Below are 14400 nucleotides of genomic sequence, written 5' to 3'. Positions count from 1 at the left end.
TTTACGGTAAAATTTTGGTGACTAGGCCGCCAGGTTTTTTTTGCTGTAAAATCTACGGTTGTTTACAGTGTTTTACTGTAAATGAAAAAAAAAATTTTACGATAAAAAGCTGGCAGCTCAGTTAAAAATGTAGACATTTACAGTTAAAGGTTGAAAAAAAACAACATTGTAGATTTTACAGTAAAATTCTGGAGACTAAGCTGCCAGTTTTTTGTTGCTGTAAAATTTACAGTAACAGGTTGAAAACAAACATCGTAGATTTTACGGTAAAATTTTGGTGACTCGGCCACCAGTTTTTTTTTGCTGTAAAATCTACGGTTGTTTTTACAGTGTTTTACTGTAAATGAAAAAAAAAATTACGATAAAAAGCTGGCAGCTCAGTTAAAAATGTAGACATTTACAGTTAAAGGTTGAAAAAAACCAACATTGTAGATTTTACAGTAAAATTCTGGAGACTAAGCTGCCAGTTTTTTGTTGCTGTAAAATCTAGTAAATGGAAAATTTTTATTTTTTGCTGCCAGTTTTTTTTCCCCGGTGTTGAATCTACAGTTGTTGTTTTTACAGTGTATTACTGTAAATATATATATATATATATATATATATATATATATATATATATATATATATATATATATATATATGTATATATATATATATATATATACACACCCCTCTGCCACTGCTTCACGGTGGCAGAGGGGTTAGTGCGTCTGCCTCACAATACGAAGGTCCTGCAGTCCTGGGTTCAAATCCAGGCTCGGGATCTTTCTGTGTGGAGTTTGCATGTTCTCCCCGTGAATGCGTGGGTTCCCTCCGGGTACTCCGGCTTCCTCCCACCTCCAAGGACATGCACCTGGGGATAGGTTGATCGGCAACACTAAATTGGCCCTAGTGTGTGAATGTGAGTGTGAATGTTGTCTGTCTATCTGTGTTGGCCCTGCGATGAGGTGGCGACTTGTCCAGGGTGTACCCCGCCTTCCGCCCGATTGTAGCTGAGATAGGCGCCAGCGCCCCCCGTGACCCCGAAAGGGAGTAAGCGGTAGAAAATGGATGGAAAAAAAATGGATATTTATTTTATTTTTTTTTCTTTATTTTATTTTTTTTTACGGTAAAAAACTGGCAGCTTAGTTAAAACTTTTGACATTTACAGTAATATGTTGAAAAAAAGCACATTGTAGATTTTTACGCTAGAATTCTGGTGACTAAGTTCCCAGTTTTTTTCAGCTGTAAAATTTAGGGCTGTTGTTTTTACAGTGTTTTACTGTAAAAACACTGTTTTTTACTGTAAATTACAGTAAAAAACTGGCAGCTCTGTTAAAACTTTTTACATTTACAGTAATATGTTTAAAAAAACAGTGGATTTTGCAGTACAATTCTGGTGACTAAGCTGCCATGTTTTTTTTGCTGTAAAATCTAGGGTTGTCGTTTTTACAGTGTATTACTGTAAATGGAAAAAACACATTTTTATGGCAAAAAACCGGCGGCTCGGTTAAAACTTTTTACATTTACGTAATATGTTGGAAAAAACACATCATAGATTTTACGGTGGAATTCTGGTGACTAAGCTGCCGGGGTTTTTTTTCTGTAAAATCTGTGGTTGTTTTTACAGTGTATTACTGTAAATGGAAACAATATTTTTTTAAATGGTAAAAAACTGGCAGCCCAGTTAAAACTTTTGACATTTACAGTAATATGTTTAAAAAAACAGTGGATTTTGCAGTACAATTCTGGTGACTAAGCTGCCATGTTTTTTTTGCTGTAAAATCTAGGGTTGTCGTTTTTACAGTGTATTACTGTAAATGGAAAAAACACATTTTTATGGCAAAAAACCGGCGGCTCGGTTAAAACTTTTTACATTTACGTAATATGTTGGAAAAAACACATCATAGATTTTACGGTGGAATTCTGGTGACTAAGCTGCCGGGGTTTTTTTTCTGTAAAATCTGTGGTTGTTTTTACAGTGTATTACTGTAAATGGAAACAATATTTTTTTAAATGGTAAAAAACTGGCAGCCCAGTTAAAACTTTTGACATTTACAGTAATATGTTAAAAAACATCATAGATTTTACGGTAGAATTCTGGTGACAAAACTGCCAGTTTTTTTTTCTCTGCTTTTTCTTGCTTTTACAGGAAAAAAAAAACACATTTTTCACGGTAAAAAACTGGCAGCTTGGTTAAATCTTTGGACATTTACAGTAATATGTTGAAAAAAAGCACATTGTAGATTTTTACGCTAGAATTCTGGTGACTAAGTTCCCAGTTTTTTTTTTCAGCTGTAAAATTTAGGGTTGTTGTTTTTACAGTGTTTTACTGTAAATGGGTAAAAACAAAAAAAGTTAAAAAACTGGCAGCTCTGTTAAAACTTTTTACATTTACAGTAATATGTTTAAAAAAAAACCAGTGGATTTTGCAGTACAATTCTGGTGACTAAGCTGCCATGTTTTTTTTGCTGTAAAATCTAGGGTTGTCGTTTTTACAGTGTATTACTGTAAATGGAAAAAACACATTTTTATGGCAAAAAACTGGCGGCTCGGTTGAAACTTTTTACATTTACGTAATATGTTGAAAAAAACACATCATAGATTTTACGGTGGAATTCTGGTGACTAAGCTGCCGGGTTTTTTTTTTTCTGTAAAATCTGTGGTTGTTTTTACGGTGAATTACTGTAAATGGAAACAATATTTTTTTAAATGGTAAAAAACTGGCAGCTCAGTTAAAACTTTTGACGTTTACAGTAATATGTTAAAAAACATCATAGATTTTACGGTAGAATTCTGGTGACAAAGCTGCCAGGTTTTTTTTTCTCTGCTTTTTCTTGCTTTTACAGTGTATTACTGTAAATGGAAAAAACACATTTTTATGGCAAAAAACCGGCGGCTCGGTTAAAACTTTTTACATTTACGTAATATGTTGAAAAAAACACATCATAGATTTTACGGTAGAATTCTGGTGACAAAGCTGCCAGGTTTTTTTCTCTGCTTTTTCTTGCTTTTACAGTGTATTACTGTAAATGGAAAAAAAAACACATTTTTCACGGTAAAAAAACTGGGAGCTTAGTTAAAACTTTTGACATTTACAGTAATATGTTGAAAAAAAGCACATTGTAGATTTTTACGCTAGAATTCTGGTGACTAAGTTCCCAGTTTTTTTTCAGCTGTAAAATTTAGGGTTGTTGTTTTTACAGTGTTTTACTGTAAATGGGTAAAAACAAAATTACAGTAAAAAACTGGCAGCTCTGTTAAAACTTTACAGTAATATGTTTAAAAAAAACAGTGGATTTTGCAGTACAATTCTGGTGACTAAGCTGGCAGGTTTTTTTCCTGTAAAATCTAAGGTTCTTGCTTTTACAGTGTATTACTGTAAATGGAAAAACACATTTTTTTAGGGTAAAAAACTGGCAGCTCAGTTAAAACTTTTTACATTTACAGTAATATGTTGAAAAAACATAGTAGATTTTATGGTAGAATTCCGGTGACAAAGCTGCCAGGTTTTTGTTTTTGGTTTTTTTTTGCTGTAAAATCTACGGTTGTTGCTTTTACAGTGAATTACTGTAAATGAAAAAAACACTTTTTTTTAAAGACGTACTGAAAGGCACTACTAGCGACCACGCAGTCTGATAGTTTATATATCAATGATGAAGTTTTTTTCTCTGCTTTTTCTTGTTTTTACAGTGTATTACTGTAAATGGAAAAAAAACAAATTTTTCACAATAAAAAACTGGCAGCTTAGTTAAAATATTTGACATTTACAGTAATATGTTGAAAAAAAGCACATTGTAGATTTTTACGCTAGAATTCTGGTGACTAAGCTGTCAGTTGTGTTGTTTTTTTGCTGTAAAGTTGTTTTTAAAGTGTATTACTGTAAATTTGAGGAATTTCTCTCTATAAAATATGTTTTATGTTTTAGACGTCTAAGACGAATGAAAAGGATCGACACCATTTGGTTTTTGTTTGACCTTTTGAAGCAGCTTACTGGAGACAAGCGAGGAGTACCACACACAGTATTCCGTAGATTCGCCGTATTTCAAGACCGCGCCGCTAAACGTCTTCATCATTTTGACGATCGTAGCGTAAGCTGCTAATAAAAAAAAACTCTCAAAAAAGGGTAAAAGAAAGTATAATTTTGTAAAAACTTCAACTGGTGTGTGAAAGGGAAGTCTTTGGCGGCGTCTTGTAATTTCTTGCACAGAATGTGTGGACAGGTGCCCGCTTGGGACACAAGTCAGGAAAAGTGTGACGCACACAATCTGGCACACAAACCACACTTGACCTCATCATGCCATAGTGCAAAATTTATTGTTGGTAAGGTCGAGTGCCCCCCCCCACAAAAAAGTTTTTTGTACTCCTTTTTTCTTGAAATATATACATATATCATTTATTTATAATAATGTCAGAAGGCTCTTCCTTTATCCAACAGCGTAGTGCTTTTGTTTACAACACATGGACGTCTCTGCTCCGACATCCAGGAGACAAAGACACACTTTGACTTGACTAACTTCTACTGTACTCAAGCACTGACAAGATCACGTCTGTAGGAACAGGACTGGTTCCAAGACCACGTCTTTAGGTACGGGACGTGGATCGGAGAGACTTGTTCCAATATCACGTCTGTAGATACATGACTTGTTCCAATATCAGGTCTTTAGGTATGGGACGTGGGTCTGAGAGACTTGTTCCAATATCACGTCTGTAGATACATGACTTGTTCCAAAATCAGGTCTGTAGATACATGACTTGTTCCAATATCAGGTCTTTAGGTACGGGACGTGGGTCGGAGAGACTTCTTGCAATATCAGGTCTTTAGGAACGGGACGTGGATCGGAGAGACTTCTTCCAATATCAGGTCTTTAGGTACGGCAGGTGGGCCGGAGAGACTTGTTCCAATATCACGTCTGTAGAAACATGACTTGTTCCAATATCAGGTTTTTAGGTACGGGACGTGGGTCGGAGAGACTTGTTCTAATATCACGTCTGTAGAAACATGACTTGTTCCAATATCAGGTCTTTAGGAACGGGACGTGGGTCGTTTCTTCCAATATCCCATCTTTAGGAACATGACTTGTTCCAATATCACGTCTTTAGGAACATGACTAGTTCCAATATCACGTCCGTAGGAATGAGACATGGCTCGCTTCTTCCAATATCACGTCTTTAGGAACATGACTTGTTCTAATATCCCGTCTTTAGGAACATGACTAGTTACAATATCCCGTCTTTAGGAACATGACTAGTTACAATATCCCGTCTTTAGGAACATGACTAGTTACAATATCCCGTCTTTAGGAACATGACTAGTTACAATATCACGTCCGTTGGAACGAGACGTGGCTCGCTTCTTCCAATATCACGTCTTTAGGAACATGACTTGTTCTAATATCCCGTCTTTAGGAACATGACTTGTTCCAATATCACGTCCGTAGGAACGAGATATGGGTCGCTTCTTCCAATATCACGTCTTTAGGAATGGGACATCGGTCGAAGAGACTCCTTCTAATATCACGTCCGTAGGAACGACACATGGGTCGCTTCTTCCGATATCACTTCTTTAGAAATGGGACGTTGGTCTGAGAGACTTCCTCCAATGTCACGTCTTTAGGAACGGGACGTGGGTCGGAGAGACTTGTTCCAACTTCCAATAGACTTCCTGACGACCGTCGTTCTCTTTTGCATTGGAAGCTGTGAGTATTTCAGCCAATCAACTGAAATATGAACACTGCAGCGCACGTTTTATTCGACAGCCATGAACTTTTATACATTTTTTTATTTACATCAATGACTCTTATTAACATTATCGGGAATTTCTTTGTTTTGATCCCTGCTCACCTTCCCAATGTACACCTGGGCTGCAAAGTGTTCATAAACTAGCAACATTCTAAGCTTTAACCGGAATTTTTTTCTTTGCTTTTTTACATGAAAATGTTTTTATTTAGCTGGAAATGACAAAAAGTGGCAAAAAATGCTGACTATTTTCGAGGAAATTCTTGGTGGCTGTCATAACGAGTCTGGTGATGAGTATTCAAATACAGTTAGTTATGTACCGATTACTCAAAAATAGTTGATATTACAGGAAATTATTGGTGGGTGCCATAACAAGCCTGGTAATGGGTGTTTAAATACAGTTAGTTATGTACCGATTACTCCAAAACTAGCTAATATTAAAGGAAATTCTCCATATCGAGTTTGGTAATGGGCGTTCAAATACAGTTAGTAATGTACAGATTACTCCAAAACTAACTAATATTAAAGGAAATTTTTGGTGGCCGTCATAACGAGTTTGGTGATGGGCGTTCAAATACAGTTAGTTATGTACCGATTACTCCAAAACTAATTGATATCACAGGAAATTCTCCATATCAAGTCTGGTGATGAACGTTCAAATACAGTTAGTTATGTACCGATTACTCCAAAATTAATTGATATTACAGGAAATTCTCCGATTCGAGTTTGGTGATGGGCGTTCAAATACTGTTAGTAATGTACCGATTACTCCAAAACTAATTGATATCACAGGAAATTATTGGTGGGCGCCATAACAAACCTGGTAATGGGCGTTCAAATACAGTTAGTTATGTACCGATTACTCCAAAACTATTTGATCTTACAGGTAATTCTTGGTGGGCACCATAACGAGTCTGGTGATGGGTGTTCAAATACAGTAAGTTATGTACCGATTACTCCAAAATTAATTGATATTACAGGAAATTTTCCATATCGAGTCTGGTGATGGGCGTTCAAATACTGTTAGTTATGTACCGATTACTCCAAAACTATTTGATATTACAGGAAATTATTGGTGGGCGCCATAACGAGTCTGGTAATGGGTGTTCAAATACAGTTCGTTATGTACCGATTACTCCAAAACTATTTGATATTACAGGAAATTCTCCATATGGAGTCTGGTGATGGGTGTTCAAATACAGTTAGTTATGTACCGATTACTCCAAAACTAATTGATATTACAGGAAATTCTTGGTGGGCACCATATCGAGTCTGGTGATGGTTGTTCAAATACAGTTAGTTATGTACCGATTACTCCAAAATTAATTGATATTACAGGAAATTTTCCATATCGAGTCTGGTGATGGGCGTTCAAATACAGTTAGTTATGTACCGATTACTCCAAAACTATTTGATATTACAGGAAATTATTGGTGGGCACCATAACGAGTCTGGTGATGGGCGTTCAAATACAGTTCGTTATGTACCGATTACTCCAAAACTATTTGATATTACAGGTAATTCTTGGTGGGCACCATAACGAGTCTGGTGATGGGCGTTGAAATACTGTTAGTTATGTACCGATTACTCCAAAACTAATTGATATTACAGGAAATTCTTGGTGGGCACCATATCGAGTCTGGTGATGGTTGTTCAAATACAGTTAGTTATGTACCGAGTACTCCAAAACTATTTGATATTACAGGTAATTCTTGGTGGGCACCATAACGAGTCTGGTGATGGGTGTTCAAATACAGTTAGTTATGTACCGATTACTCCAAAACTAATTGATATTACAGGAAATTCTCTATATCGAGTCTGGTGATGGGCGTTCAAATACAGTTAGTTATGTACCGATTACTCCAAAACTATTTGATATTACAGGTAATTCTTGGTGGGCACCATAACGAGTCTGGTGATGGGCGTTCAAATACAGTTAGTTATGTACCGATTACTCCAAAACTAACTAATATTAAAGGAAATTATTGGTGGCCGTCATAACGAGTTTGGTAATGGGCGTTCAAATACAGTTAGTTATTTACCGATTACTCCAAAACTAATTGATATTACAGGTAATTCTCCATATCGAGTCTGGTGATGGGCGTTCAAATACAGTTAGTTATGTACCATTTAGTCAAAAACTAATTGATATTACAAGAAATTCTTGGTGGGTGCCATAACAAGCCTGGTAATGGGTGTTCAAATACAGTTAGTTATGTACCGATTACTCCAAACCTATTTGATATTACAGGTAATTCTTGGTGGGCACCATAACGAGTCTGGTGATGGGCGTTCAAATACAGTTCGTTATGTACAAGTTACTCCAAAACTAATTGATATTACAGGAAATGATTGGTGGGTGCCATAACAAGCCTGGTAATGGGTGTTCAAATACAGTTAGTTATGTACCGATTACTCCAAAACTAATTGATATTACAAGAAATGTTCCATATCGAGTCTGGTGATGGGCGTTCAAATACAGTTAGTTATGTACCAATTAGTCAAAAACTAACTAATATTAAAGGAAATTATTGGTGGCCGTCATAACGAGTCTGGTAATCGGTGTTCAAATACTGTTAGTTATGTACCGATTACTCCAAAACTAATTGATATTAAAGGTAATTCTTGGTGGGCGCCATAACGAGTCTGGTGATGGGTGTTCAAATACAGTTAGTTATGTACCGATTACTCCAAAACTAATTGATATTACAGGTAATTCTTGGTGGGTGCCATAACAAGCCTGGTAATGGGTGTTCAAATACAGTTCGTTATGTACCGATTACTTCAAAATGAATTGATATTAAAGGAAATTCTCCTATTCGAGTTTGGTGATGGGCGTTCAAATACAGTTAGTAATGTACCGATTACTCCAGAACTAACTAATATTAAAGAAATTATTGGTGGCCGTCATAACGAGTTTGGTGTTGGGTGTTCAAATACAGTTAGTTATGTACCGATTACTCCAAAACTATTTGATATTACAAGTAATTCTTGGTGGCCGTCATAACGAGTCTGGTGTATGGGCGTTCAAATACAGTTCGTTATGTACCGATTACTCCAAAATTAATTGATATTACAGGAAATTTTCCATATCGAGTCTGGTGATGGGCGTTCAAATACTGTTAGTTATGTACCGATTACTCCAAAACTATTTGATATTACAGGAAATTCTTGGTGGGTGCCATAACAAACCTGGTAATGGGTGTTTAAATACAGTTTGTTATGTACCGATTACTCCAAAATTAATTGATATTACAGAAATTCTCCGATTCGAGTTTGGTGATGGGCGTTCAAATACAGTAAGTTATGTCCGATTACTCCAAAACTATTTGATATTACAGGTAATTCTTGGTGGGTGCCATAACAAACCTGGTAATGGGTGTTCAAATACAGTTTGTTATGTACCGATTACTCAAATTCATTGATATTACAGGAAATTCTCCTATTCGAGTTTGGTGATGGGCGTTCAAATACTGTTAGTTATGTACCATTTAGTCAAAAACTAATTAGTATTACAAGAAATTCTTGGTGGGTGCCATAACAAGCCTGGTAATGGTTGTTCAAATACAGTTAGTTATTTACCGATTACTCCAAAACTAATTGATATTACAGGAAATTCTCCATATCGAGTTCGGTGATGGGCGTTCAAATACAGTTAGTTATGTACCGATTACTCCAAAACTATTTGATATTACAGGAAATTCTTGGTGGGTGCCATAACAAGCCTGGTAATGGGTGTTTAAATACATTTAGTTATTTACCGATTACTCCAAAACTAATTGATATTACAGGAAATTCTCTATATCGAGTCTGGTGATGGGCGTTCAAATACTGTTAGTTATGTACCATTTAGTCAAAAACTAATTAGTATTACAAGAAATTCTTGGTGGGTGCCATAACAAGCCTGGTAATGGTTGTTCAAATACAGTTAGTTATTTACCGATTACTCCAAAACTAATTGATATTACAGGAAATTCTCCATATCGAGTTTGGTGATGGGCGTTCAAATACAGTTAGTTATGTACCGATTACTCCAAAACTATTTGATATTACAGGAAATTCTTGGTGGGTGCCATAACAAGCCTGGTAATGGGTGTTTAAATACATTTAGTTATTTACCGATTACTCCAAAACTAATTGATATTACAGGAAATTCTCTATATCGAGTCTGGTGATGGGCGTTCAAATACAGTTAGTTATTTACCGATTACTCCAAAACTAATTGATATTACAGGAAATTCTTGGTGGGCGCCATACCAAGCCTGGTAATGGGTGTTTAAATACAGTTAGTTATGTACCGATTACTCCAAAACTATTTGATATTACAGGAAATTTTCCATATCGAGTCTGGTGATGGGCGTTCAAATACTGTTAGTTATGTACCGATTACTCCAAACCTATTTGATATTACAGGAAATTATTGGTGGGCGCCATAACAAGCCTGGTAATGGGTGTTCAAATACAGTCCGTTATTTACCGATTACTCCAAAACTAATTGATATTACAGGAAATTCTCCTATTCAAGTTTGGTGATGGGCGTTCAAATACTGTTAGTTATGTACCGATTACTCCAAAACTAATTGATATTACAGGAAATGATTGCCGGATTTATTCAGAGAACTTGACAGAAGTCAGTCTTCTCCACTTTCTCCAAGCTAAGAGATAAAAGTACGACAATACAAAATTCAGGATCTGACTACTTTGGGCTCAAGTGTACAAGCGAAGCCGAGCAGCTGCTTCGGCACAAATAGCAGTTTTTGGAGTTTTCACAAGACTCCAAATGAAAGAGATCAGGGTTTTGTAGATTGGGCGAGAAGGTCCCGCCAGGGTTTTACACATTAGAGGTTTGGTTTTTTGGAAGTCCTCGCCGCGTCACGTTTGAAGACAGTCTGTAAACAACATTTCACTGCATTTCTACGAGTTGCCGTGAAGTTTGCTCGAAGCGTTTTGTTCCGTGGCTCCCCGGCGAGTTAGAGTGTGTGACATAGAGCCGTGTCCAACAGGTCTCGGTGGCCTCAGGACGGACCAAGCTTGAAATGTCATCTCCGTCCGCCGAGGTGGACGATTCATAAAAACTTACTTCCGCAGATCCTCACGTTCACTCCGTAATTCCTTGGCTCAGTCCCTCGTTTCGATTGAACTTTTACAAGCTGGAATCAAGGACGTGTGTGTGTGTGTGTGTGTGTGTGTGAGAAACCTAGTACCAAGTAGTGTGTTCTTGTGCCAGGGGACGGCTTCATTTGGGTTTTGTGTGTTTTGATGGAATGGCGAATGTGCACAAGCGTGTCGTCCTCGCAGCCTAAGAGCAACCACATCGATCCACCACCATGCCGGGAATCTTGCCGTGGATGATCTGCTGCTTGTCGTTGAAGTACAGCATGTTGATGGGCGACATCTTGGTCGGGGTGCAGCAGGGCCCCGCCGAGCCCCGGGGGTTGGCGTGCTGCACCAGGTGGGTGTGCGGGTACTTCTGCATGAACATGTACTCGCACTGGCCCGAGCAGTAGTTGGCTTTGTAGCGCTTGGGCGCGATGATCCAGTCCCAGCCGAAAGCCTCGAAGTCCACCGTCAGAGGGTAGCGGCAGCAGCGGGACTCGGTGGAGTGCTCGTCGCAGTCCAGGCCCAGGTTCCTCCGAGAGCGTTTGGTCGTCTCCAGAACCTTCACTTCCAGGAACGGCTGCTGGAATCAGGGGTAGGAGGGTAGGGAGAAAGAGGTGGTTATAAGAGGGTGAGGCACAGGTCAGCAAAACCATCAACTAAAGACTAGACTCATCTCTTAAATTGACACCTTCACTTTTGATTTTGTCAGACACATACAGTACTGGGGTCTAACGATGGGATCGACTTATATTCCGAAATTTCAAGTACAAACGTTGTGTAAATGGTAAATAAAAACAGAATACAATGATTTGAAGGTGTTGTTTACGCTACGCTCCACTTTGGAAGGTTTTGTTTGGGACTGAGGAGGTGAAAATGCTGACAATGCTGACTATGAGAAACCTTGGAGAGGACCTCAGATGTGGGCAACCCCCCTCTCTAGGGACCGAAAGCAATGGATGTCGAGCGGGTCTAACATGATACTGTGAAAGTTCAATCCATAGTGGCTCCAACACAGCAGCGAGAGTCCCGTCCACAGGAAACCATCACAAGCGGATCAGCAGCATAGAGATGTCCCCAACCGATACAGGCAAGCGGTCCATCCTGGGTCCTGACGAGCGGTCCATCCTGGGTCTCGACTCTGGACAGCCAGTACTTCATCCATGGTCATCGGACCGGACCCCCTCCACAAGGGAGGGGGGGACATAGGAGAAAGAAAAGAAGCGGCAGATCAACTGGTCTAAAAAGGAGGTCTATTTAAAGGCTAGAGTATACAGATGAGTTTTTAAGGTGAGACCCAATGCTTCTGCTACTAGACCTATGCAAAACAGCAGCATCTTCTTGCTATATTCCGTGTTCGATACTCACCAATTAGCTTTGAACTGACCTCCAGAGTCTTTGTTCCGCAGCCTCATTGAGTTCTTGATGAAGCTTCTTAGCATCATGTTGATGTTATACAGTTCCGAGTACTCCAGTATCCATGGATGTGGTATTGAGTCGGAGGCTTTCATTTAGTCAATCCAGGCAATACATGAATTGGTGCTTCTGTTCTTAGAATTCGAGGCGAGTGCACTGTCCACCAGTAGCCGGTGTTTGGCTCCCCTGGTGTTTTTGCCAATATCTTTGCCAATATATTTCTGGACAGAATTTGTAGGCGCAGTCAAGGCGTTGAGGGGATCCGGTTTGGTGGATGCAGGATTAGGTCTCTGCTTTTTGCAGATGATGTGGTTCTGATGGCTTCATCTGGCCAGGATCTTCAGCTCTCACTTGATCGGTGCGCAGCCGAGTGTGAACCGACTGGGATGAAAATCAGCACCTCCAAGTCTGGGAAAGAATTCCACCTTCAAAACTTCAACAATTAGTTTCCTCAGTTCCCAAACGTTAATTGAGTGTTGTTAAAAGAAAAGGTGATGTAACACAGTGGTGAACATGCCCTTTCCCAACTACTTTGGCACGTGTTGCAGCCATGAAATACTAAGTTAATTATTATTTGCAAAAAAAAAAATCAAGTTTATGAGTTTGAACATTAAATATGTTGTCTTTGTAGCATATTCAACTGAATATGGGTTGAAAATGATTTGCAAATCATTGTATTCTGTTTATATTTACATCTAACACAATTTCCCAACTCATATGGAAACGGGGTTTGTATATGTACATGTATGTGTATATGTATGTTTGTACAGTGAATGTATATGTACAGTATGTGTGTGTACGTGTGTGGATGTGTATACCTTGAGTGTGTATTTATGTGTGAGTGTAGGTACTTATTTACATGTGTAAGTACCAATGTGTGCCCGTATGTATGTGCTAATGTGTGTATAGATATATATGTATGTCAGTGACGTGCAGTCAGGTGAGGCAGGTGAGACAGTGCCTCACCTGCCATCATGGAAAGAAAAAAAATGTAAAAAGAAAAAAAACAATGAAATTGTTGTATGTATCCAGTGATTATACTTTATGAAGTTATTTTCCATCTAACTTAACCAGTTTTAGATCATTTTTATTCAAAATCGCTGAATTTTCACATTTGTCGTTCAAATACCGAGAAGAGACTTGCGGTGAGGCAGCAGCCAGTCGAGCCTCACCATGGATTGCGCAATGACTCGGCTAACTGCTGGCTGCTGTGCAGTGAGACCGTATTGCTATATGAATTATATTAAACATTTCCATAGTTTAGTTAGTTGAGGTATATAATGTAAAGTGTATTTTGTCAACAACTGTATGTGTGTAACGTATTTCTTGTGCTGGGCAAACATAAAACTGCTGCGAAGACGCACTGTGTGGAGGCACCTGTTCTCCCGCCTCCTGGTGGTAGAGGGCGCTAGTGATCCCAGGGATCATTCTTGCAAATACTAGGCTGCAGAATAATCAATCAATCAATCAATCAATGTTTACTTATATAGCCCTAAATCACTAGTGTCTCAAAGGGCTGCACGAACCACTACGACATCCTCGGTAGGCCCACATAAGGGCAAGGAAAAACTCACACCCAGTGGGACGTCGGTGACAATGATGACTATGAGAAACCTTAGAGAGGAGGAAAGCAATGGATGTCGAGCGGGTCTAACATGATACTGTGAAAGTTCAATCCATAATGGATCCAACACAGCCGCGAGAGTCCAGTCCAAAGCGGATCCAACACAGCAGCGAGAGTCCCGTTCACAGCGGAGCCAGCAGGAAACCATCCCAAGCGGAGGCGGATCAGCAGCGCAGAGATGTCCCCAGCCGATACACAGGCAAGCAGTACATGGCCACCGGATCGGACCGGACCCCCTCCACAAGGGAGAGTGGGACATAGGAGAAAAAGAAAAGAAACGGCAGATCAACTGGTCTAAAAAGGGAGTCTATTTAAAGGCTAGAGTATACGGATGAGTTTTAAGGTGAGACTTAAATGCTTCTACTGAGGTAGCATCTCGAACTGTTACCGGGAGGGCATTCCAGAGTACTGGAGCCCGAACGGAAAACGCTCTATAGCCCGCAGACTTTTTTTGGGCTCTGGGAATCACTAATAAGCCGGAGTCCTTTGAAAGCAGATTTCTTGCCGGGACATATGGTACAATACAATCGGCAAGATAGGATGGA

The 14400-nt window shown here is 38.9% G+C and overlaps 1 protein-coding gene across 1 annotated transcript in view; it reads right to left on the bottom strand.

The window, feature by feature from the left end:
• Positions 1 to 5705: 5705 nt before the first annotated feature.
• Positions 5706 to 14400, bottom strand: part of LOC133535606 (growth/differentiation factor 11-like) — an 18864-nt gene continuing 10169 nt past the window's right edge. Inside the window, exon 2 of the mRNA XM_061875563.1 lies at positions 5706 to 11398. Coding sequence (XP_061731547.1) covers positions 11018 to 11398 — 381 coding nt within the window. The 3' untranslated portion in view covers positions 5706 to 11017. The remainder of the gene's footprint in view (positions 11399 to 14400) is intronic.

The sequence above is a fragment of the Nerophis ophidion genome, linkage group LG16, assembly GCF_033978795.1.
Source record: "Nerophis ophidion isolate RoL-2023_Sa linkage group LG16, RoL_Noph_v1.0, whole genome shotgun sequence".
In the NCBI taxonomy this organism is placed as follows: domain Eukaryota; kingdom Metazoa; phylum Chordata; class Actinopteri; order Syngnathiformes; family Syngnathidae; genus Nerophis; species Nerophis ophidion.
Note: the sequence above shows the minus strand (reverse complement) of the source record. Positions and strands in the feature narration are given on the sequence as shown.